General features: G+C 35.9%; 1 protein-coding gene across 4 annotated transcripts in view; it reads left to right on the forward strand.

Annotated features, from left to right (window-relative positions):
• The window catches only part of RGS6 (regulator of G protein signaling 6), a 224,125-nt gene that overhangs the window by 122,488 nt on the left and 75,922 nt on the right, over positions 1–25,715 (forward strand). For all 4 annotated transcript variants that reach the window (XM_087921736.1, XM_026709036.2, XM_087921737.1 and 1 more), the window contains exon 4: positions 25,267–25,317. In XM_087921736.1, the coding sequence (XP_087777862.1) occupies positions 25,267–25,317 (51 nt within the window). The remainder of the gene's footprint in view (positions 1–25,266; positions 25,318–25,715) is intronic.

Genomic DNA, 25,715 nt, shown 5'->3' on the forward strand with positions numbered 1-25,715 from the left:
AAGGATATCTGAAAATGTGCAGGTCACTATGAAGCATTCTTCATACTGCAAAGGGCATCTCAAGGTGACTGTGTACATTTAGCCACCCCCCACCCTCCAAAAGGGAGGGGGCTGATATTCTTTCTTAACAGCTATCATTACAGTTTCTTAGGAGAAAATAAGAAAGACAATAAGGTGATGATAAGTCCTGAGCTGATTCTCTTGTCTTTATCTAGTCCAGGGGTCTTCAAACTTGACAGCTTTAAGTCTTGTGGACTTCAACTCCCAGAATTCTTCCTCCAGTCATGTTAGCTCAGGAATTCGGGAGTTGAAGTCCACAAGTCTTAAACTTGCCAAGTTTGAAGACCCTTGATCTAGTCTTTATAGAGGATTTAGTTGTCTGAAAACTGAGCTGTTGCAATCATCAAAATAGGACTTTTTTCTAGGCAATAATTATACCATCTGAATTCTCTACAATGTAGATTGCTCCCCTGTTTATAAGAAGAGTTTACAAATTATTGAATTAACCAGTGCTTGGCAGCCAACTCAATGAAATTTGGATAGTAACACATTTTCAAAGAGTAGCTGTTTGCTGCAAATGCCCTACTTTTGGATTTATTGCATTGAGCTTAAATAACCTCTGCTTCTTTCAGCTGTATATAATTTTCTAATCACCCCTTGGATAGTCACCTGCAGGGAAGAATTTTGAATAGACCTGTTGATACAGGAAAACATTTCACTCATACAAATGTCTCATTGAGTTCAAAGAGCTCCTTCTATTGGATTCCTGCCTTGGTACAGACTGCGTCTCCTTGAGATAACATGAGTGCAAAGAAAGTGTTGTGCCTCTGTGTCTAAACTTATCAGTGAATAGCTATATATAGCAACAGAAAGGAAATGAGAAAGCAGGCAGCAATACTTCATTCAAGATTAGATCAGCTGCAATAGTGAAGGAGTTTCATGAAACCCTTGATTTAGTAGAAGTTGTATTCTTTATGAAAAGATAATAACCTGTGTATGTGCGCACATACAGTATATGTGTGAATATATGTTTATGTGTCCATATAGATTGTATTTATGTTTCTATGTATGAAAATGAGTGTAGGAATACATACAAACAGTTTTGCATATCCTGGCTCATTGTCCCTACAAGGAGACAGAAGATTTTAAAGATTAATATTCAATATCAGCAAAAGAATTTAAAATGGAAAAAAAAGGACTTAAACTATGAAGCATAAGACAGAATTTGAAGTGCAATTGTGTAGTGATCCCATTGTAATTGCTAAAATGTATAAAAAAATTGGTTGGAATTTGAAATGGGAGGTAAAAGAATGTATGATAAAGTGGGCTAAGCATTTTGGTCATAATAAACAGATGGATTAATGGGAAAATAGGCAGTCAGGAGTTTTTTTGCAAAAAAGGGGGGAAAAGGAGGAAAAAAGGAAAATGATTTTGTGACATAGTTTTGATGATTAGAAAGAATAGCTTATAAAAAGAAGAGAATTATGATGTAATTTTAAATAGAGAGGTTTCATTAGGAGTATGTGTCTGTGTGTGTGTGTGTGTGTACGAGCTGAAAGGAAGATCAGAAGCCATTTTTTATTATTTCATTCATGTCTTTATTCTTTTTCTTTTTTTCTACTATACCTCCTTTTTTGTTTCTTTTTTCATTTATTTTTTCCTGTTTTATATTTACTATATCTTTTTTCTTTGAATGTATTTCTTATAATGCAACTAAAATCTTTTAATAATCTTTTTTAATAGAAATGAATTGGTGGGTTCATGACCTGAAATTTGAGTTAGGACTTCTTGCTTGGTACTCTTTACTAAAGTACTTGATCTGAAGTAAAAGCAAGCTTCAATTTTTAGCTTCCTACCACAGCTTATTAAATTTATAAAATAAGTTCTTTAGGCAGGAAGTTTCTATCAGTGAAGTAAATTGGTTTTTAATTAAGAGCACTATATTCCCTTTTCTCATTCTTAATTGAGGAATTCTGATGGTTTTTGCAATATTCATTGATATTGGTCCCAAATTTCAGGTCATTCACCCAGTGAATGACTGTCAATTTGTTGCCCTTTCTTTTTACCTTGTTTATATGTTTTTCTTTATATTTGTGTAAAACTTAATGTGATACCTAGAGGAGATCTACAGTTGAGTGTAGCGTAATAAATGTTATGTACTGCATTTTTACAGTTCTTAAACAGTGATGGGTTTACAGAATGTACATATTTATTCAGACAAATAGCAGGCAGATGCATTAGGAATAGCTTTATAATCTAATAACAAAACATAGAGCTTGCAAAGTAGTTGACAATCCTGTGAAGAGTTCGCTTCTCCCTGACATGAATTACAATTTGCACAACGTTTCACTCACATTATTTTGGATGATTTTTTTTCATTACCAGTAATAGCTGTGGATCAGATACACCATGATCACATCAAACAATTGGGTCAATTTTGCAATGTTTTTGCTTTGGTAGGAAGTCAAATTCAATAAGAACTGCCATTTTCAAGGACAACTTTTTGTGTTTATTTTTTAATACATAGCAAATTTCTTTTTCTAAAACATATGTCAGTTTTCAGTTCTTACTGGGGATCAGAGTTGTTGTTTTTTTCCCTGTACAGTAATTGACATATTTGGGAATATTCACTGACTCCTGAATTATGAATAGCCTAGCATACTGAGTTTGACAGATTATTTTACTTGAAATAGATAAATATGATTTCCCTGTGGGAAATTATAAAGTATGATGAGTTTATTACTATTTAGAATTCTACCTGAAAACAGATTGTAGCTGAGACAAATAAAATGCTTTTGCTACCCTTGAAGCAAATTATTTTCATATTTCTGAAAATATGAAAGTTTATGAAATATGTGTTGGGATCATTGCAGTCATAGCACCTAGCAAAATACCGAGTAAGGTCAGATTTGGTTAGTCTTTCCCTTTTCCTATGGTCATGCAAATATCTGTTGTGAAGAGATGTGATTCTTCTTTCATAATATATGTATTTAATAGCCATGTATGTCAGTGGTGAGCTCTTCCAGTTCCAACTATGCATCCAGTAAGTGTTTATTCAAGTACAAGAGTATGTAGCAGCAGAAGCAATTGAATGGATCTAATACTGGTTATTAAAATAATAGTCCTTTAACCTGGATCAGACATAAAATATGCCAAAGAGGCAAAAATGTCTGAAATGAATGTGTCTGCGTAAGAAAAATTATTTTAAAATCTCTGAAAAATATTCTAGCATGGATTTTTTCTTTATTTTAAAGCAACTTCTAAAATGTTGGCATCTTAGCTGAAAGGAAGCTCTGAATTTATTGGCGGCTTGGCCACCATTTCACTGATATGGAGCATCTAGAAGATAGGATTTGGGATTAGGTTCTTTAGTTCAGTCTATGCACACGAACTGATCTTCTTACGTAATATGAAGCAATACCTGGATCAGTGAAGTTAAATTATAACTCCAACCCATGATCTTTGAGAATTTTGGAGAGTTTGAAAATAAATAATTGAAATATTGTATCCTATTTGAAGAGCAACATGGAGGCCTAGTTGTGAAGAACTCACCTCTCACTCAGAAGGTTGAGTTCAATCCTAGGTAGTGGCAGATGTTTCTCTCATAGAGTGCAAGGATAAATTATCTGCTGTAAACTCTGAAAGGGCATCCAATACTCAGCTTCATCCAGTCATCCTGACTACCCTGAATAGGGACTACGGAGACATAAAAAGGGAGCTTAACCTTCCTATTTCAAGGACATCAACATGCTTTATAACTTGTGTCCTTGTGGACAGCAGCCAATGTCAATTCTTTCTTCAGAAGTCCCACCTTCAGAAGTGGATGGTAGCCAATCTCAATACAGTCTTATTTTCAGCTCCCTCTGTCCCAGTTCAAACTACAGTATAGTAAAGAGAAGATATAAAGCAGAAGTGTGCAATCTGTGGGACTCCAGATGTTTCTTTTCATTGTCCATGATACTGATAACATTCTATTTATATCTCATCTTTTTCTCAAATTCCCATGGAATCTTAAATAATTTTTGTAATATATACATATATTCAGCAGAGTGAAGATTAATATACAACTGCTAAATCAACAACATAATAAACCAGAAAACCAGAAATGTGTTAAGTAAACACATTTTTAAACAGAAGACAAGTTAATACAGAGAGACTTTTCATTTTGTAAGAGAAGCGGGCTAGCTGGGAGCTTAACAAAATTAATTTCTTTTCATATTTTGTAATAAATTTATTAATTTTTTAAACAAGATAAGATCAAATTGATTAGACACTAATATTTCAGATAAGGAAGAGAAGGAAAGAACAAAGTGAAAAGTGCAGAAGAAAGAAGAAAAAGGGAGGGAGGGAGGGAGGGAGAGAGGGAGGGAATGATTTCCAATTTTCTTTTGCAATAGTTACAGGTATTAATTTAAATTAAGCTCTTGTTCTAGCTTTCCATTGCCTTACAGACCTGCAAATGTCATAAACACAAGGATTAGTTGTAAAATTATTTTTTCATCACTGTCACAACTTCAAATCATTGCTAAACAAAGCGGTTGCTAAATGAAGATTACTTGTGCATGCAGCGAGTGGTATGTTAACAGAAGAATATTTGGAATTTGGGGATCTTTAGGAAAAAGTATAAAATAAAAGTTTTTGCCTATAGAAACGCACCTATTCACCCACTGAGAAGTACTACTTTTTAAGAGGGATGAATAGCTATGTGGGGGTAGGGTGGAGTTTGAGAGGGATAAGTTAAACAACATCCAAATATATCCTTCCATAATGTACTTCATTTGGCCAGGATATCTAGGGTTTATTTGCAACAAAACATTATCAAAAATATGCTACTCTGCTCACTAGCCCACCTTGAAATTGCTGGAAAAGAAACAAAGAAAGTTTCACGTCTAACCTGTGCTTTTTATGCTTTTTATATTTATTTGGATAAAAGCTGCATTTCTTTCGTCTTTATGTATCTGCTTGACTAGCATCAAGTTAAACTCATGGAGGCAAGTGCATCCAGAATACAAGCAGTAGCTTTAAGCGTCTGTTTAAGTACCAGAGCATTTAAAATGCACTCATCCTACAGATAAAGTCTAGTACTGAAAGATTACCCTTGGAAATAACAAGTCATTGTTGTTATTGTTGTGTTGTTGTTGTTAGGTGGAATGGGGAAAGAGAGTTCTTGACAGCCTCAGAAACAACATTACATCTCCTTTGTGCCCTAGCTGTACTAATAATTGATGTTCATCGGGACTCTAATATATCACTGTAAGAAGGTTAAGTCCATAAATAAACTATAGAGGGAGAAAAAAAAACAAAGCATACTTTGATTAAGAATCTCCAGTGTGTGATACGGTGAAGGGAGACTATCTTTTGAGTTTTATCAGACATCTGAGTGAAATCCTTTTTTAAAAAAACAAAGGAAGGAGGAAGAGATTTTTTGTTCTTTGATCTTCCTCCAATTGTGAAGCTTTATGGTTATTTTTTCTCAAGGAAGATAAAATAAGAAACGGGTCACTTCATCTCTTGTCCAGAAATGCATGGAAGACAACGTGATTATTTAATGATATCCCCGGGGAATCTCAAGACATTTTGTGTAGTTGCCAAAGAAGGATGTCTCTCACATTTCCCCTTCCAGGACATTTTCCAAGTACTTATATGAACCATATTCTGTGGCTCCGAGGAGCTTAAAGGAGGACTTTTCATGAATGTTTGGTAAATAGGAGAAATCTTTCAAATTAGTTGAGTGCTTGGGTATATATATTACAAAAACAGAGATAGAATGCTCAGGCTTATATTAATGTAATTGTAAAAGGGTTTGTCAGCACAGTTTGATGCATTGATTGATGTGTTGCTAAACTGTCAGACTTGTGTATCAACACAAGGGCATGTTGCCAAAAATCTTCTTACTGTGCTATCGTGTCTTCCCATAACATACATGGAGAGCATAAAACAGCAGAGTGTTTTGAGAATCTGTGGTGAAACAGGCCTGTATTCCAAGGGAAAAGATTCAAGCACTTGATCTATAGCTGCTCAACATAAACATGGATTTTATTCCCATTAATCCAAGATGTGTAGAACTCAAGTTGGATCCTATCAGAAAAAAAGAAATGCTTTTTTGCAAGTGGTTTGACAAAATGAGTGCATATCACAGACTGAAACGAATTAAAATGAAGGCTGATTTTGGTGGCTCTGTCTCAAGCATTCCAATACCAGATTTTTTTTCCTAGATACCTTATGGCTTAAAGTTTAGACAGTATTCATAAATAAGGAAAATGGGAACGAATACATCAATTTGTAGGTGATCACCTATCAACATTTCTTAATGCCATCTCTTTATTAATAATAAATGCTGAATTTTTTTCTGCATCTAAGCCATTTCCCTGGCCTTCTACAAGTGACAGCAAAATAACTTCTATCTAGACCTGGTTTTAGTATCCTTATGGCTTAGTAGTAATCAATCATCTATGATACATTTTCTAAATTCCATGAATAAGTCTGTAAAGTTATTTAGTAAAATAATACACAATTAGTTAGTTCTTATCATTTCAGAATAGCAGTTCTTATGCACTGGATCCAAAAACTTCTGTTTCATTTACTTGTCAAATAAAACTAATGGAAAAAAATGTTATTTAAGGACTATTGCTTCGAAAAGCATTGCACAAATGTTAATTACATTTATTATTTAAAATATTGGGGAACAGGAAAGAAAAGAGAAAAAATATGGAGTGATCCATTTGCCCCATATTTATGATTGTATTGCATGTCATTCATTGTACTTATGCATTAATTTATTTATTCACTAGATGAACATAATTAGTTAATCAACCGTATAGAAATATAAAGAAGGCAGACATAAAAATATTTAAAATGTTAGATTCAACTTGCCACATGTTTTTTACATTCTCCTCCTTTGAATTATATTATGTTTAATTATGTATATTATATTCCCAGGCTATGAATTATAATAATCAGAACATTTGGTTACTGCCACAAATATCCACTTGATCTTGCCCATTGTAGACAGACTTCTCCTAGCAGACTTCTGGGAATAAACATCATATCAATTTCACATCAACTGTTTTCAGTCTAAAAGGTTAAGCAGCATTCTCAAGTGTTTAATGACTGTTAATCAACAAATCAATGTACCCATGGAAGCTGGTAGCCTGCCTTGCCAAAATATAATATACTTTGAAAATGTTATAACTGCAGCTTTAAGAAAAAATAGCTATTTGGTTTTGGGATTTCTGTACAAGAGTACCATCTGCTGGACAAGACCCTGGATGTTCAGGAAACACCATTTTTCCCCCAACACATAACATGCTAACTTTGCATAATAATAATTTGTAGCTGAAGCCCATTAGAATGGATTATATCAACATGCTGGTCCATAAACAATTCTACACGAACCTCGCTGGTGGTATCCACATAATGTATTTGTCCAAATTTCAAGAGGCAACTGGACTTCCTAGTTTTTCTTTGAAGAGATTTCGCTTCTCATCCAAGAGCTGGAGAAGCTTCCTGGATGAGAAGCGAAACATCTTCAAGAAAAAAACAGAAAGGCCGGTTGCCTCTTGAAAAGGCACCTTGGGACAACCATGACCTGGATGACTGAAAATCTCCATAGGTATTTGTCCAAATTGGTTTAAAGTATTGTGAACTCACTCGGTGGGTATGTAACCCCAGTTTTCTCCCCAAATCTTCCCTGGATCCTAACCACCTAACTAGCCAACACTTTCTTTTCAATTATGAGAAAACTGGTTCTCCCCCTCCCCAACCTGAAGAAGTTCTTGTGCATAATCTACATCCGATTGTAGACAAGTGATAGTGAACATTGGAGATATAAAAAGACATGAAATCTGTCTCGTGAGAAACCCACTTTTTTCTCAAAGTGGAAACAAAATTCTTGTCTGGGTCTCAGATGGTCCCAAAGCCTAACTTAATCCGAAGCATGAGCTTTGGCAAAAAAAACCAAAAAAGCTACTAATACATGGTAAGTTATATTTCACCCACATTTGACTGAATTTGATTAATTAAACTGAATTTAATCACATTAAATTAGATTTTCCCTTTCATCTCAACCAAGCCTTTCTTGTGGCCCCAAGTGCTTTTTTTGTGCAGTGATCCTGACATACCACTCTCAGGCCAAACAGAGCCTCTGGCTAGAAAAGAACTTCACACTTCAGAGTTTAAAAGAAGATTGCTACTACAGGAATTCATTGTCAATCAGAGACAGGCAGCAAGAAAAATATTCTTGTAAATTAAAATCCCCCAAAGCACAAGAGATCTCCCCCCCCCTTTTTTTTTCTCCTTCTTCTTCTTCAATAGTTGATTGCTTCCACCAGAATCCTCTATCTATACAGCAGGTGTGCAACATAATAAGGACTCCTAGCTCACTTCAAAGGTGTCTCAGCAGAGCGGAAACAAAGCAGGGAGCAAGGGTGTAAGAGAAAAACAAGGGAAAGGAAGTTCGTGGGGTGGGCAGAAAAAGGCTGGATGAATAAAACAAAGGGCAGCGCAGCTCGTGTTTTGTGCTCTGTAAGTGTGGTTTCCTAAGGTTCATATTTCTGCCAGAGCAACTGATGGAACAGCAGTGTGTTAGATTTTGAGCAAGATGCATATAGAATGCACGGATATGCACAATACAGAAATAAGAATTTCTGAACATTTACATCTGTCCATCAATGCACATGGTGAGATGCACAGATTGTTGGCTAGTTCAGTACAACACATATCTTTAACTGAGATTAATACACAATGTGTTTGTACTCAATAGTCCATGTTCACACCCCATTTGATGAAAACAATTTAAGGATGACAGAGTGGTGGCAGGATAGCATTCAATTCATATTTGGACCAAGGTATTTTTTTAATTCAAATGTAATATTACATTTTTTTAAAAAAAATTAGCAAGATACGCAGTTTTTGCTTATGCCTCTTGACTCACATCAGAGCTTCCTTCAAGCTTTCACGCATATTTCCATTCTAGGACAGGACACAAAGAGAGTCTGATATAATTGATGGCCATTAATTATTGATCCAGGATTGCAACCACAATATTTGTGCATAGAGGTGCTTGAGAGGGAAAATCATCCAGCCAAGTCATGTGCCTCTGTTCAAAGACAGAGTTGCCAGATTGGAAAAATGAAGTCATCCTTCCTGAAGGTATTGTTGCAGCACAAAAATGATCAAACATCAATAAGCAAAATGGCAAGTGAAAAGTTCATGACTTTTATGAGGAAAATGAGGCAACACACTCTTCCACTTGATCTCGCCGAGAAGCCAGGTTCAAACTAAGCAGCTCAAGGAACGGTGAAAAAGCAGCCAGCAAACAAAAATATGAAAAAGCAGCAACATAAACATATTTTATGAACCCTTTGGATGGCTTCTTAACATCGTATTGTCATTACAAAAGCCTGAAGTCCGAGCCAGGCGGATGCAATGGGAGTTGGGCAGCATTCAGGTTTGACAGAAATAAATAAAGGTGGCCCTCGGGTTATGATTGCTTCTTGAGCAACTGTTCAAAGTTATGATGGTGCAGAACAAGGGGGCCTTAAAATGGAAGTTCCACCCATTGCAGAATCCCCAGTCACATGATTGGTGTTTAGCTCCCAATTAAGATGTCACAGGGAGCTCTGGTCATGTGATCATGATTTCTCACATTCTCTGCTCCTGTTCCACAAGCAAAATCAATGGGGAAGTCAGAAGCCAGGGCCCACTCCTTCTGCTTTTTCATCCAGCTGCATTCCATTGCACTGCCAATAGCACCTGTACACCTACCCTTGCTCCATAGAGCCACCTACAGCATGAACACCTGTTCATACCCCAGAGAACCTGTGCACCCACCCATGCTCCAGAGTATCTGTTCATAGCACCTTCCCATCCATACTTCAGCTTTTTTAATCTGACAGCCTGCTTGCCTGGGACTTTCTCTTCCTCCTACTTTACAGCCCACATAGTCCTGGGGTAACAACCACAACTAGGACTGTGGAATTGCCATTGCTAAGCTATGCAGAGAGCTGACATTGCACTTTATATAGCATTATTTAGCAAAAGAAATTCTTGCCATTGTAACTTAAGAACTATCTGTAGTATTTCTACTAATAAAAACCATTCCTAAAATTATTTTTTTAAACATTTGCAGTGTTCCTGACATACATAAAAAAAAACCCTTCTGAAAACCACCAGGGAATGTGTATATATACTTTGGAAAGGCATTGTGTCTACCAACCAACTGAAACTTAGGATGATGCCGTGGGTGGACATATCTTGGCATATGTGTATAGTTTTATACTTAAACAATCCGGTCCCAAATTGTTGATGATTTTGATTTGTTTAGTAACAAGAATCTGTCATTCAATATAGTATCATATCACTAGAATTAGCTGTCTCTGCTAAATCTAATGGTGTTATTGGCATTTTGAACTTGACGGAAGAGGCATTTCTACTGATCAAATAAAAGACACTGGAGTGGGAGCAGGTTTTTCTGCCACATGAAGTTTCTAAAAACCAACTCCAATGAGATTGCATGAATCACAACATATCAATCAACACTACTAGATTATAAGCGTGATTAATATGTCAATAATAAAAATAACCAAGTGTACTACAAAGCATAATGACCTAACTGAAAAAAAATGTCCAATGCAAATTTAAAAAGAGCTATCCTTATTTTGAATCTTGCCCATCTGTAGGTTTATTTTTTAAATTGGCTGATCTGATTCATTCTGCCGGGGAACTGACTTACTGGTCTCTTTGTTTCTTCTCCTATAAGAAATGTTAAGAAACAAAGGCTCAAGGTGAATAGGTTTGCATTCTGCTGTTTTGAGGGGGCTGCTTTGGAGATTAATAATCAGCCCATAATGCCTTCACTACAGTAAGTAGCTAAAATGCTTCCACTCACATATAACGTTCTGTATAGCTTGAGACCCAAATCTTTGATGGATCCCCTCATCTCTTATGTGTCTGTCAAACAATTATGACAGAAGTGAGATGCCCATCTGAAACGGCTACATTGCCAAAAATTTGCTATGTACAGCCCAAGAGAGAGAGCATTCTCAATACAGGGCTTTGGCTATAAAATCCTCTCTTTCTCAGGGATGGAGCTTTGTTTGCCCAATGTTTTGTCTGAATTATTTTGCTCAGTGTATATAGCTGCAGCTGCTATTATGTTCTGTTGTATAGATTTACCTATTCTTATTTTGTGTGCTTTCCTTGGTTAGCTTTCCCAATATTGGGAAATATCTCAGTAAGGGGTTAGTATAACCTAGTATCAGTTTACCTCCGTGAAAAAAATGGAGTGAGGTTTTTTTTTTGTTCTTTCTAATATATAAACAGGGTACATAGCAATTGATGGTGCATTTACTCATTTTGTTCATCTGAAAATTTGTATCCCTTTTGATATTTATATCCCCAGAGTCTGGGAAATATGGGAGAAGCAAATAGATGGATTTTGTGTGAAAGAGAATAGAGGCAATAGACATAATTGTAACAAGAACAGCTACTTTTTATCTGCATTATCATCTGTATAAAATAATTAGTGAATTATTTTTGTGCCAGAAACACGTATATGTCCACAATTCTGGTTTGCCAAAAAGCTTTCTGTTGTTTCTGTAGTAGATATTATTTTACTCATGGTTGAAGATGTGTCACACAATGAATGGCAACAGGGAAGTGATTCAGGTTCAATGCTTAGCCATTTATATTTTGACAAGAATTGACAACAGTGAAGTTTCACAAGTACAGGAGATTTCCAGTTGCCGAAGGATTGAATCCCATGGCAATCTAGTCTTCAGCATCCAGATTCAGGGATGCAGGGGAATTTTTAAAAACTGCACAGTAGAGCTGGTTTAGTGTCATACAATACAAATGAAAGACTTGTAATTCCAGTCCAGGCATTTGATGGCATCATGAGCATTTAGATTACCAAAATAAAATACAGATAGCCCTTGTTTGATTGATCACTCATTCAAGAACTGTTTTTGAGTTATGGTGGCCCTGAAGAAGGGGGACTTATAATAAGTCCTCATAGTTGTACCCATTGCAGTGTTCTCATGGTCACACGATGGCAATTCAAGCGCTTGGAAATCAGTTCACAATTTTGGCATTGCAGCATCCCGTGATCATGTGATTGCCATTTGTGACTTTCATTGCCAACTTCCAACAAGCAAAGTCAAAGGGGAAGTTGGCAGGAGGCTGAAAATGACACTCACAGACTGCAGGATGCCACAACTCTCTGGGATTCACCTAACAACCAGGACTGCCACAACCGCTCTGTTAAGTAGATGTGGGTAGGTGTCACACTTCACAATCTCATCACTTGGTGATGAAGCTGCCAATCCCAATTACCATTGTTAAGCAGGGACTACCTATAATAAAATCCATTTACACATCAAAACAATGGAAGGGATCATTCAGATTCCCAGAGGTTGTGGGAGGAGCTGCTGGATGCTTGTGAAGGAAGCAGAGGGCGAGTAGAAAAGAGAGAGGCAGTTTGAATTGCTTCCATTGCATTTCAAATTCCCAGAGGTTGTGTATAAAGGTTGTGAAAATTAGATAAACGTAAAAAAAACATACAAGTTAATAAATCTATAGCCAATACAAATCATTCTTAACTAACAATTTAAATACTCATTAGGGATAGTTTGAGACACTGCACAGACTTTAAGCACTGCTGTGTAGAATCTAGCAACATTGTATGTTGTGGCAGGATTGGTGTCTGCAAACAGCAGAGAAATATAAAATTGTCCTGTGCACCCTATTTCTACAACAATGGTGAAACGAGACTGGTGCCAATGTAACACAGACGCTGGGAAATCACATGTTCTGTTGTGTTTATGTGTCCAGTCATGGAGATTGTGTCTCTGGTTAGGTTTTTTTTTTTCTCTTAGAAATGACACTTCGGAGTTAGGAAACTGAGGTTGTAATACCAGACATATGACTTGCAAGTCGATGTCTGAGATTCAGCCCTAGAACGTGAGAAGATTTCTTGGTATTTCATCCTCAAATGTCCATTTTAATGTTTGGCTGCATACAGCAGTTCAAGATTTTCACGACTGATGTTAACAAAAATATTCTATAAAAGCAACAGATCAAACAAGAGTCCTCTATCCTTGGGTGGAAGTGCTACAATTACATTTCACTGCGGGAGAAACAGTGCAGCTACTACTAATAAATAGATCGATGCTTGTGTTCAATCTGAAAAGTCATTTTATTAAAAGGAGATAAATTAGGAATTAGTTTTTAATCTTACATTGTGATTTAAAACATAGAAGCGTGTTGCTTACTTTTTCTGTTGATAAGTACTGGAAAGCACCTCTTCAGAACTGCATCTTCTCTTGCTGTATCTAAAAGGAAAATACATTGTATGTATGCATGTATAAATTTGATTTGACACTCTCATTTTATGGTATTAATGAATGATTTTCTCCTAATATCTCTGCTTTAATGCATATATTGTTGCTGTTGTATTTATGAAGGGAAAGAAGAAGGGGATATCATGAATCATAAAGGAGTCTCAGAAATGTGACATCAGCTGCCAAACAAACAAAAAGTACAAATAATTATGATACAAAATATGGTTCATGGCATAAGTATCTGATAAACCTGTTTGGAGGCAGGTCCTGTTGTGCTAAGTGGACTTACTCAAAGATTAGTGGGTTCTTTTCACAAGAGAAGGAAAACCATGTTAGTTGTATGGTATATTGTGTTGATTTGTTAGATGCTGACAATTTCCAGTTAGATTTAGAAAAGAAATTGAAAAGTTTCAGAGGAGTTAATAATTCATACATATATACAACTTTTACAGTTACCAAACAACAAACCGGTTCTCCAAATTAGCAATATACCCATCTCCATTGAATGTGTTTATTTAGTTTATTGACTCGTAGTTAATCTCACAAAAATATTAAAAGTGGAAGGTAAAAACCAAAATATAGACAAAATTAAAAGAATAAAAGACAGCAAGAATGGCAAAAAAACCCAGATGGGAAGTAGAAGAATCAAAGCTGCAGAGTCCACAAAAGGGGGTTTCGCCCTCCCTTGTCAAAAGCCTGGGCAAAGAGCCAGGTGTTCAAGCCCTTCAGAATACCACCAGCGTGGGGTCTATTCAGACCTTGGGTGGGTTATAGTGACCCCATTCCAGAGGGCATACTAATGGTAGCATTAGAAAGCCACAATGCCTCCTTTGTCGGGGTTTCCATTTTATCTTCATATGTCTGTTGAACTGCAGGCATGAATGGCAGTTGCAAGTGTTCTCTTTTCCAGTTCCTTCCTTAACAAGCTTTCTTTGTGGGTCTCTCTGAAATAGGCTCTTAAGGGTTTTACATCTTAATCAGTCATATAAAATGCATTCCGACATTATCAAGCTGGCTTTCCTTGTGCTGTGAATTTGGACTCCTGGGTATAAAGGAAGCCTTTAGTGGATTTAGGAAAATCGTCCATCTACTGGATGGGAAGAATTAAGATTTTTGCCCAGTTTTTCATACTGTATTTTAATAAGACTTTCCCACTGGATACAGGTACCTTTCGAGGACATGGCAACGAGGCCATATTTAAACAAAGGGATAAGCTCCTTTTGGTCATTTTTTTTAAAATTCTTGGATAAAATAGATCTTGGATGACTTCTGGAAAGACAAGTCCAAGAGAACTAATTCCACAGTCCCAATTTTTGCAGCTACCAAACTAATGCTAGCAATCAGTAACGTTGCTAGGAAATTCAGCTCCTCAACAATCTATTTTTTAAAAGGTTGATATCTATATGAGGAAGGAGCATTAAATATGTTTGCTTTCTTTAGTTATGTAATACAGGTAGGATTAAAAATATAATAAAACTATTAAGAATTATAATTACAATAAAACTAATACAAACTGAAAAAAACTAAAACCATAAAAAGAGAGGGTGCAGAAATAGAAAAAAATATAATAAATAGAAAGAAAAATATATAAAAAATGACAGTGCACTCTCATCACAAGTATTATTATTATAAGTATTAATTATCCCTTCCAATAATGTTGTAGAATTTGATATCTTTTTATTTTTTCTTTATCCCTTCTCACAAAATTCTTCAAAACTTTAACAAGCCTCTTTTGTAAAACCAATATAGGAAAATTATTCAGATCATTTTCTTTGTTTATTTGTTTGTATATCCTTCTTTATTTATTATAATATCAGCCAGTTTCTTTTGTGTGTCCAGTACCCATCTTTTTCTATGTCAGCCTGTCATTTTTAAATCTAGCTTAAATTCAGTCTCAATCAGGCAAAACTTTTCTCAGTCAGGCAAAACTTTTAAAAAAATCATTTTATTTATATGCGCAACTTAAGGTGCCAAACGCAACTTAAGGTGCTAAACATTCCAATACTTTCTCCCATTTTTCTACTGCAACCTTGTGAGGTGAGTTGGGCTGAAAGATGGTGACTGGCCTAGTCAGCTTTCATGTCTACAGTGGAACTAGAACTCATAGCCTTCTAGTTTCTAGCCCAACACCTTAATCACTACACCAAACTTGTTCCTCTTATTTATTTTATTATTTATTTATTTAATATATTTATATAGCTGCTCATCTTATAAGAGAGCTTAAACAGCTCCCAATAATCTCTTTTAGATACAGTGTATTTATAGATGCAGACATTTTTAAAATTAATTTCTGGGTCTATTGTTAAAAAATATTCTTCAGTATGTCTGATATTTAAATATTTTGCTTCATTCTCTAATTGGAAATTGAGTTTGAGCGGGGATGGTTCTCCTTTAATTGTAAACTTTGATATAAGCATCTCTAGTGTCCAATTTTTAAAGTCTTGTCTTCATTTTTTCTTTTTTAATTCCGAACAAGCATTTTTCCACAGGAAGGATTCTTTACAATTCCAAAATCTTATTTCAAACCCGTAATCCAATTGTAACTTTCTAAAATCAAGGTTTTAATCACTCCTTTGCCATTTATTTCCCCTCAAAAAACTTTTTAAAAAGTTGTTAAGTGAGTAGTTAAAACTTATTTTACTAACAGTTGAAGAAAATTTATCTAGTACACAGTTAACAAGAATTTCCAAAAGTGGACAGAAAGGATTAAATAAGCTCAGTATTCTTTCAAAGCTACTGGCCACAGTTTAAGCAAGATGACAATTTCCTTGTTTCCCACAGCTCTAAACTAATGAGAAACCATTGTTTCATGGATTCTCCACAAGGAGCAACTGTTAGGAGCACTTGTGGGCAATCTCAAGTCCTATCTTTGTCTGAAGAAGAATTATAAAGTGTGTGTTTAATTGTAAAGTGTGTGTTTCCCAGCTCTTCACTGCACCATATCATTAGATCTGCTATTTGCAGAGATGTTTTCAGCCTACCATTTCTTCCCTGGAAATCAGAATCTGTGACTAAAATATGAGATCTTGGATGTTGGTAATATCTTTTTAGCTGGTGCTCCCTTTGTCATGTTATAATGTTATTTTTGGAGATTGAAGAATGAGTAATAACTAGCAAGAAGGACCTATGACACCACAATCTGCAGGAATGATCTGAGTTCAAAATGCAGTTTTCGGCATTGTTTCAAGTTGTACACCATACAGAAGAGTGGTGGCAAAGTAGTTAGAATGCAGTATTACAGGCTAACTCTGCCAACTGCCAGCAGTTTGATCCTGACCAGCTTAAGTTTAACTCAGCCTTCCAGCCTTCCGAGATCAGTAAAATGAGGACCCAGATTATTAGGGAAAATATGCTGACTCTGTAAACTGTTTAAAGAGGGCTGTAAAGCACTGTGAAGCAGTATATAAGTCTAAATGCTATTCCTATTGATATGTTCTCTACTGAATTCTTTATAGAAGTTACAGTACCTTACAAATTCCAAATGCTGATGCTATGACAACTAAAAATGTACCAATTTCCTGTTGGTATTATACAGACAGAGCTGGTACTATCTGCCCAAGAGGCATCTATATAACATAAAAATAGTACTCTCAATATTTATGCCTTGATGCATCTTCTTGGCAACAAACGGAGCAATTGGTAACAAGATGGTAACAAGAGCAAAGCATTTACTTTCAAGTGGAGGAGTTAGAATTTTTGATGTTGACATGAAAAAGTTATTTACATATGAATTATAGGGAAAGTATATAAAATTGATTTCAGGTGTTGTGGCTCAAGATGGTGTCACATGAAATTTCTTTCCTGCTGGAACTCTTAAATAATCGTTAGCTGGGTCCTTTACCTTTTGACATGCTGTTGCATATTAGATGTGGATTTTATATTTTACTTCTATGTTTTCTATGATGTTTTATATTGCTTAAGAATAGGGATGTTGAATTTTGATTTTACCACATTTATAACAGTGGCACTGTGACCCAGGGTTCCAGGCCTATTGAGAGAGATGAAAGAAGAGATCAGGACAGATTTTGCTTTGAGGTCAGAAAAAGGGGAATCTAGTTTGGGTAAGATAGGATAGATTCTTATCCCTTTCTTATCCCTAATGTTTGTCCGTCTGATTGTCTGTCAAATTCAGAAGTGATATTCAGCAGTGATATTCTGGAGAACCAGTAGTGGAAAATTTGAGTAGTTTGGAGAACCAGCAAATACCACCTCGGACTGGCCCTGTGCCCATCTATTCTCTTCCTCTGGAGTCCCAGCTGATCAGCTGGGTCTTCTTTCGTTGCCCTGCACAGAAGAACGGAGCTGGAAAGCTGGTTAGTGGGGTGAGGAGGGAATGGAGATTTTGCAGTAACCTTCCCCTGCCACGCCACCAAGCCACGCCCACAGAATCGATAGTAAAAAAAATCGAATCCCACCACTGTCTCTCCATCTCATAAAAAGTGACTCTGGACAGCATACCGTAAAAGGTATTATTAAAACCTACTAAAAGAAATCAGAATATTACTGATGTGGGGATGATACATTTAATCTAAGTTTTAAAGACAACTTGCAAGCTGCAGCTGCAGAAATCTAGCTTGTTATTGGAACAGAATCCATGCAACACTGACTTTGGAGAAATATCAGTGATTTCCAGGGTAGGTTTAATGTATTGATGATGAGCTTGAGACCTTGATATTTGAGGCAGTTCTTCTCCAATTATACATTTCTCCAGATGACAATTGTCTGTTATATAATTATGGCATCTCGGCATGAAATACCTTTACAAAAAGGCTGGCCCTGTTCTATTGATGTTTTTAAAGGCAACAAACAAAAGACATATTTACTCAAATTTGCAGTTTATTGATTGTGGTTTGTTTCTTCATTTATGGTATTTCCATATTTGATAATTGTCATAAGATGTATGGCTCCATGTTTAATTTGTTTGCGTTGATTGTATTCTACCTGAAATTTCTTGGCATCAGACAAGGTAGTTATATTTAAATAAGAAAATAAATAATTGGAAAATAAATGGTAGGCAGCCAGTTTAAGGGAGAGACTAACAATGACAATTTGTCTGCTGTTCCAACATTGTTTAAAATTCAGGGGAGAGTATGTTTTCAAATGAATCATGAGCTGTTCATTTAAGCAAAACGCTCTACATTTTAAAACAGTGGGAGTTAATGATGTCCTAGAAAAGACACAACTCATCTTTTACCAATACTTCTTCTGTGCATTTCTAATCTGCTCTGATATATAATACTTATATCTTTAAAAGAAGAGACGGACATCACGATCTCCCGAACTAAAACTATATTGTCCACTTAGCTTTGTTAGCCTCTGCTAATATTGTCAGAATGTACACATATCTTTATGTATATCTACATCCATATGCCTCTGACTTGGTGCTGACTCCTGGTGCTACTCTGGCTAGTTCTCTTACATATGTAAGCATAAATACCACTGCTTATATTCTAAATGAAAGAATGGGTTGCATGGATAGAGTGCCATCTAATGGCCGGTTGCTGATGGTTGCATAAATGAAAGAAGGATTTCTGTGAGGAACTAGATGAGAGGCACATTCCTTTCTTCGCATGCCTTAGATACTTAATTGCCACGAGCATTTTAAAATAAAATTCAAGGTTTTCAGAATTCTTATCTATTTTTACATGACAACTGTTTAGCCATCTGGACAAACAGTACATTGAATAATGTAGTATTATTTTGTTGGCATTTGTTATTTTAAAACAATTTGTTTCATTAGATTTCCTCAAATAATAAAACAGTTGAAACGTAAGTTAAACATCTACGCTAAATGCCACAGAATTTTGAAAGCTTCATTAAAATTGCTTTTGTAAAGATTGAGTTTTATTTGGCTGCTGCAATGGAATTCTCTAGACGAAAGTGTTTATAACCATGGTTCTTTTGCCACCATAATTTCTCTAAAATTAATCAGCATTGGGGTCTTACATTACTATCTTTAATGACAACATCTTTGTCACCTTTTTCAGCACAAAATAGAGACTTATGACTGTTTTCACACTTACAACCATTGTAGCATCCCTCTAGGCATGTGATCAAAATTCAGCCTCTTGGCAGCTGGCTCATATTTATGATGGCTGCAGAGTCCCAGGATCATGTGGTCAGCTTTTGTGACCTTCTGACAAGCAAAATCACTGGGGATTCACTTAATAATTTAACAACTGCAGCGATTCACAACTGTGGCAAGAAAGGTCATAAAATGGGGCAAAATACACTTGACCGTCTCACTTAGGAGCAGAAATTTTGGGCTCCATTGTGGTCATATGTCCATGACTACCTGTATGCAATCCTTTGTATAAGCCAGTGCTAATAGCACTTAGCAATAGACTTATATACTGCTGCACAGTGCTTTACAATCCTCTCTAAGCAGTTTACAGAGTCAGCGTATTGCCCCCAACAATCTGGGTCCTCATTTTACTGACCTTGGAAGGATGGAAGGCTGAGTCAACCTTGAGCTTGGTGAGATTCGAACTGCCAAATTGCAGGCAGCTGACAGGCAGCCGAAGTAGCCTGCAGTACTGCATTCTAACCACTGTGCCACCGCAGCTCTTAGCAAGAAAGGGCACTCAAAATCAATACTTATATTTTGAACCAGACCCAGAATGACTATTTGGCACAGCAGAGATGTACCACTCTTATGTCGAATAGCAATCTCGGTTTATATAGGTGAAATAGTGTTGAAAAAAAAAGAGCCTATATATATTACTGCTTTCATCATTTTAACAAAATGATCAGATGTCTTGTGGGAAACCCTAACTCTTGCAAAATCTGATACATTTTTTTTACAAACTCACCTAGAAGCAACAGCCTTCATATTGCTCCACTGAAAGCATGGGAGAAAAAAAGCTTAAATTGCTTTCAATCACACACATACACACACACACACACACACACACATATCACATGTCAAAGAACACATATGTATTTGTCAACCCACTCCTAACCAGTGTGGTGGGTTGTGGTCCATTATTTTCAATGAGAAGGTCTTCATCCTGCAGTGGATTGACGGATATATAACACACTGAGACACACACACACACACAAAGACACAATCCACTGATTCCTCTCTTTGAAAACAGTATTACTGCTGTTTTCAATACTTTGGAAAGGTATTACTGCTGTTTCCTCAGTGTTTCCTAAATAAATTTAATCCATTAAAGCTCAGAAAGCTTATTTTCTTGAATTTTCATTTCTGCTTTTGGTTTGTTGCAACAAAGATAAAGGGGGAAATGGGAAACAGAAAGAAAGGAGCAGAAAGGTGGGGAAAAAATAGAGGCTGAAACTCAAAGCTCTCCAATCCTGGAAGATTTCATAAAGGCAAGATGGCAACTAAGTGTGCAAAAATGGAAGCTGCATAGGTTGCAACAACTATTTTGATTTTTTTAAAAACCTTCTCTATAGACACCCCAGGCTTTTCACATTACATTTATTGCAAGTTGCATTTGAACAAGCCTAGTTATTAATTAAAAACTCTAGTCTGTAGTAGCTACAGTTTTCAAAACTTCAAACTTCTAGCACATTCCTGAAATCTACCGATGCATAGCTAAATGAAGGTAACAGAGCCCAGGTGACTAATAAAAGACACTTTGTGACATAGGACTGATTGGCTTTGAACCCTATGTCTCAACTTGATTCTAAAGTATGCCTCAATCTTTGGGAACATCACGGAAGAAACTGCTGAGTTCTTCAGACCGAGTCAGAGAAAATTCTCCCTGTTTCTAGCATGTTCATTTCTACTACCAGCAGGTTTCAATCTATAATTCATTCAGTTTCTCAGATTTGAACACAAAATTTTATTGCCTGTTTCCTTGACGGCCTTGCTATTTGTCACTTTGACAGCTGCTCGACTTCTGAAAATGCTTGGTATCATTCACATAGGTTTGTGATCCAATATATAAGAGGAAATAGTTGGAAATGAAGAGCAATTGTCCTGCCTCCACAGTATTTTGCTGGATGAATGGTCAGCTTTACCATTTATGATCAGATTCATAGTTTTGTCAATGATGTATAACGGTGTAACTTCACTTTGTGGTACTAGAATGAACAGATAATTGACAAATGGATTCAATGAAAAGAGGAAAAATGACTTTTACAGCCTGTTTCCTTATGTAATAACCCATAGAAACGGATCCATACAATAACTAAGAAATGCTTAGATCAATTTATATAGAGCGGCATACTATACAAACAATATAGGAATTGTGTAGGTAAAGCATTCTACTTTGATGGAATTGTTTTCAAAATAAAATGAAGTCTTACATTTGTGTCTGTGTTATAGTGAAAATGCACGTTACTTCCCTTTCCTTTGTTCCCTTGAATACTATTATTGAAAAAGAAAGCGCATGTCTTTAATCAGATTATATGTAAAACAAAGACCTTTGTATACAAGATCATTTGGAATCCACTTAACAGTTTATTGCAATATTGTTCCTCCTGATAGAATATTCTACATTATTCCATTCACTTTCCTAACTGGTGTTCTGTTTTCACCCTCCATTGTTTAATCACATAGCACACTCATTCAGCTGTTCAGTACATTATTCATTTACTGACTGTTCAAAATTACAAGGCACTGTAAAAAGTGACTTATGATCGCTTTCCTCATTTACGACTATTGCAGAATGCCCACGGTCATGTGATCAAAAATGGGCACTTGGCAACTGGCATGCATTTATGACAGTTGCGTTGTCCCAGGGTCATGTGATCATCATTTGTAACCTTTGCTTCCAACAAGCAAAGTCAATAGGGGAAGCCAAGTCTGCATGATTTACTTAACAAGTGCAATGATCCACTTAACAACTTTGGCAAAAATGGAGCGAAACTCACTTAACAACTGGCATCAACATAAATTTGGGGTTCAGTTGTGGTCGCAAGTTGAGCAGTACAGTACAGCAAAGGCTAAGAAAACTCCTTAGTTCTAGAGATGTGGGATGGGGAGCAGAGTATCATAACTTCTAAGCCACTAGATACCTCTTTCTTATGTACCGATAGTCCAATTTGAACTATAGCTGATATTCTGTAGTTTACAGCATATATTATTGATCTTTTTGCTTTTCTGCACTTTTTTTTCATACCCTTTTCTAGTTTATCAGCAAATCCTTTAAGAAAGCAATGAGAAGAAGGCATCTAGTATGGTTCAGTATTTGAAATCATTGGATGATTCTACTCAAGGCAATAAGACTAATCAATTAAAATATAATCTCCCTGTGCATCAGATCTCTGATTCTTCCAAAAGATGAAAAATAAGAGAGGGAGAGAAGAAGACAGTAATTCGATGCAAAACATTGAAAGAAAAAAATCCAGGATGGGTGGCCAATAAACATGGGAACAGAATGTTATAAAGGCTCTATTTTGAAACCAAATGATTACTTATTTCCGCTGTGTTTATCCCTTATTTATTTCTCTATGTCTTATCTCATTATTCCTGAAGTATAATGTAATTTTATAGTTCATTCCCCTGACCTTTATTGGGAAATGTGTAAAATAAAATCTACTGCATTGTGGTCTCGTATTTTCCTGCTTGCTAAAGGGCAACATATAAATTAATATATTGAAGATCATGTTTAGGAGAAAAGAGTAAATACTGATCCTGAGCTGTGATAGTGCAGTAATTAGAATTCAGTATTGCAAGCTAATTCTGCCAACAGCCAGTAGTACAATCCTGACTGGCTCAAAATTGACTCAGATTTCCATCCTTCTGAGGTTGGTAAAATGAGAACCCAGATTACTGGGGTCAATAAACCACATATAAGAAGATTCTAAAGTGCTATGAAGCTGTATATACTTCTAAGTGCTATTGGTATTGCTGGAAGGGATAATCATGAATAGATATGTGTGTGTTTGTGAGTGTGTGTGTGTGTGTGTGTGTGTGTGTATCTTATTTCTCTTTATAAAATAGTTTGAAGCAGATTCTCTGAAGGAGTTTCTTTAAAAAAAAATTTAAAGTCTTTTTCTTTGTAAAAATTCCTGGTTGAATTACTGATTGAGGTAAGAAAGACAAGCAGGGAATGAGAGGATAAATCTGCCTGTCATCTTGATGAATGCTGATCAGACTGTTAGCAAGGACAGTAATTAACAGAGGAAGAAAAACTTGTCATTATCCTAAGGGTGAGTAATTATTTTTGACAGGTGATAATTAATGGTCTGGCAAAGTCAGCAAAAAAAATCTTTCAGTCTTGAGAAAAGTGGGATATTACTGGAAACATTTTCTATGTTTTTTTTTTTAAAAAAAACATCCTTCAGGCTTTTCAGGTGCATGAAGAAATGATATTTGTGTATATGTATATTTTGGAGGTTATTTCTATCAAAACTTTGTACATCTTTAATTTGTCAACTTCTTTAGGAAAAGACTGAAGGTGCTTGTTTTTCATGCTTAACAATCTCTATCGCTTGGTTGCTGCCAGCGATAGATGGGGAAAAATTGTAAAATATGTTCCTTCCACTTTACTCAGAAAACTCCTGACTGATAAGAAATAATATGGAAAAACAGAACTGATGTGATGGGAAGAGTTCATATCTATAAAATAGGTAGCATGAGGTTTAATAAATAAGTAAAATAAGAAACAAAGATATCTCCATGGCAAGCCTTTGGAGCAGGGAACCAAGTCACCACTTAGCATAATGAATGGAAGGGCCCACTGACTGCAACTGAGCCAGAGGGAGAATAGAAGTGCCCCCAAATTTGGAAAAGAGAAGATCACAAAAACAGCCTTGTTGAATTAGACTGGCCTCATCCACCATTATAGCTGTGGAGGTTCACTGGTATGGCATGTATATGGCAGCTCTTTTCCTATTGTCTTCAGGCACTCTTGTACTCAGTAGGACGTTGCCTGGTGACCGTGAATTTTCCCTTTTGCAAACTCTCAATAAATAATTCTTGATATATTTTATTTAATGTTTTTTTTAAACTCTTCTGTGAACTGTTGGCAAATCTTGCATCAGGGCTTTATTACTCTGTGAACTAGTGTGGGAGTTTCATTGTTGGAATAATGTTAAGTTTTGTTTTTGCCTTCCCTAAGCAATGGTATATGGGTTTTGCATTCAAAGATCAGATTCCATCTGGGTTCCTATAACATGCTAAGCAGAAAAAACAACTGCTATATTCATTCATCCATCCATTCATTCATTCATTCATTCATCACATTCACCCATCTCACCTAAAGAACTCTTTTCACAGAGCAAGTGGAGATATATCATTAATATTTACAAGCATGCAGAGATATATGACTGAAATATAAGTGCATGTGTGTGTATGACTGAGACCCAATTTGGTGTAGAGATTAAGGTGCTAGATTATAAACTGACTAGAGACTATTGAGTTCTAGCCCTTTGTGCATGAATGTTGGACAGTTCAGTCACTCAGCCCAATTCACCTCACATGGAAAACAGAAAGTAGAAAGCAAGATACATTTCCCCTCAAGTTTTACTAAATAAAAGATGGGATCTAACAACCATTATCACTAAAACAATAATAATGCTAAGCCCAAATAAATTCAGTGGCAAAAATTCAGTCACAAAATATGTTAAAACAAGCTCCACAAATCAAGTAGTGTAATCATTCTACTGAGTTGTGTGAACCCTGCCTCTGAGTCAAATGGCTTTGAGGAGTCCCTTGTTAGACATGGCTACATATATTCACTTGAATTGAAACAGGGATTTTATTTAAGAATCATTTAATGATTCTTAAATAAAATCCCTGTTTCAATTCAAGTGAATGATGAAACTGAGATGGAGTTTGCAGAATTATGCATATTATGGATATTGACTACAGAAGATATGACAGCAGCAGCTCAGCTAGAAGAATGAGCTTTCTCCTGAAAATTATTTATCAGTTACGTATAGTTTATGTTATGCTTTTTAACTCTCTCTCTCATTCACTCTCTGTCTATCTGTCTGTCTTTCTCTTCAGGAGCTGACATAGTACAGTGGCTTATGAAGAATCTCAGTATTGAAGATCTAGGTAATGCATTCATTGAATTCTAAGGAAGCATTATCTTGAGGCTTGTCATTATAAAATGTGATGGTAAATGTTGTGATCTGAAGCTGAAAAATCAATTTTTTATTTAGAAGTTTTGACTGGAAAGTGATTCCAAGCCAAAACTGATCTTGAAATGCTAAGCTAGATCCCAGAATAAACTCTTCTGGAATGTTTTTCTTTATCTGGACAGGAAAGCTAAGTGAAAACAGAAAATACCAATCACATACTGCAGTACATTCTTAATAACATTGGAGCATTATTACTTCAAAATATGAACTTACTTTTAAAGATTGAGGGCAGAAGTTTCATTATTTTCCAAGGTGCTATTTATTTTTCTTTTTACTTTATTCCTCTTTTGAAAAAAAAAATAGAAACTTTAT

Source organism: Pseudonaja textilis, chromosome 1 (genome assembly GCF_049901715.1).
Source record: "Pseudonaja textilis isolate UNSWEBS1 chromosome 1, rPseTex1.2, whole genome shotgun sequence".
Lineage (NCBI taxonomy): Eukaryota > Metazoa > Chordata > Lepidosauria > Squamata > Elapidae > Pseudonaja > Pseudonaja textilis.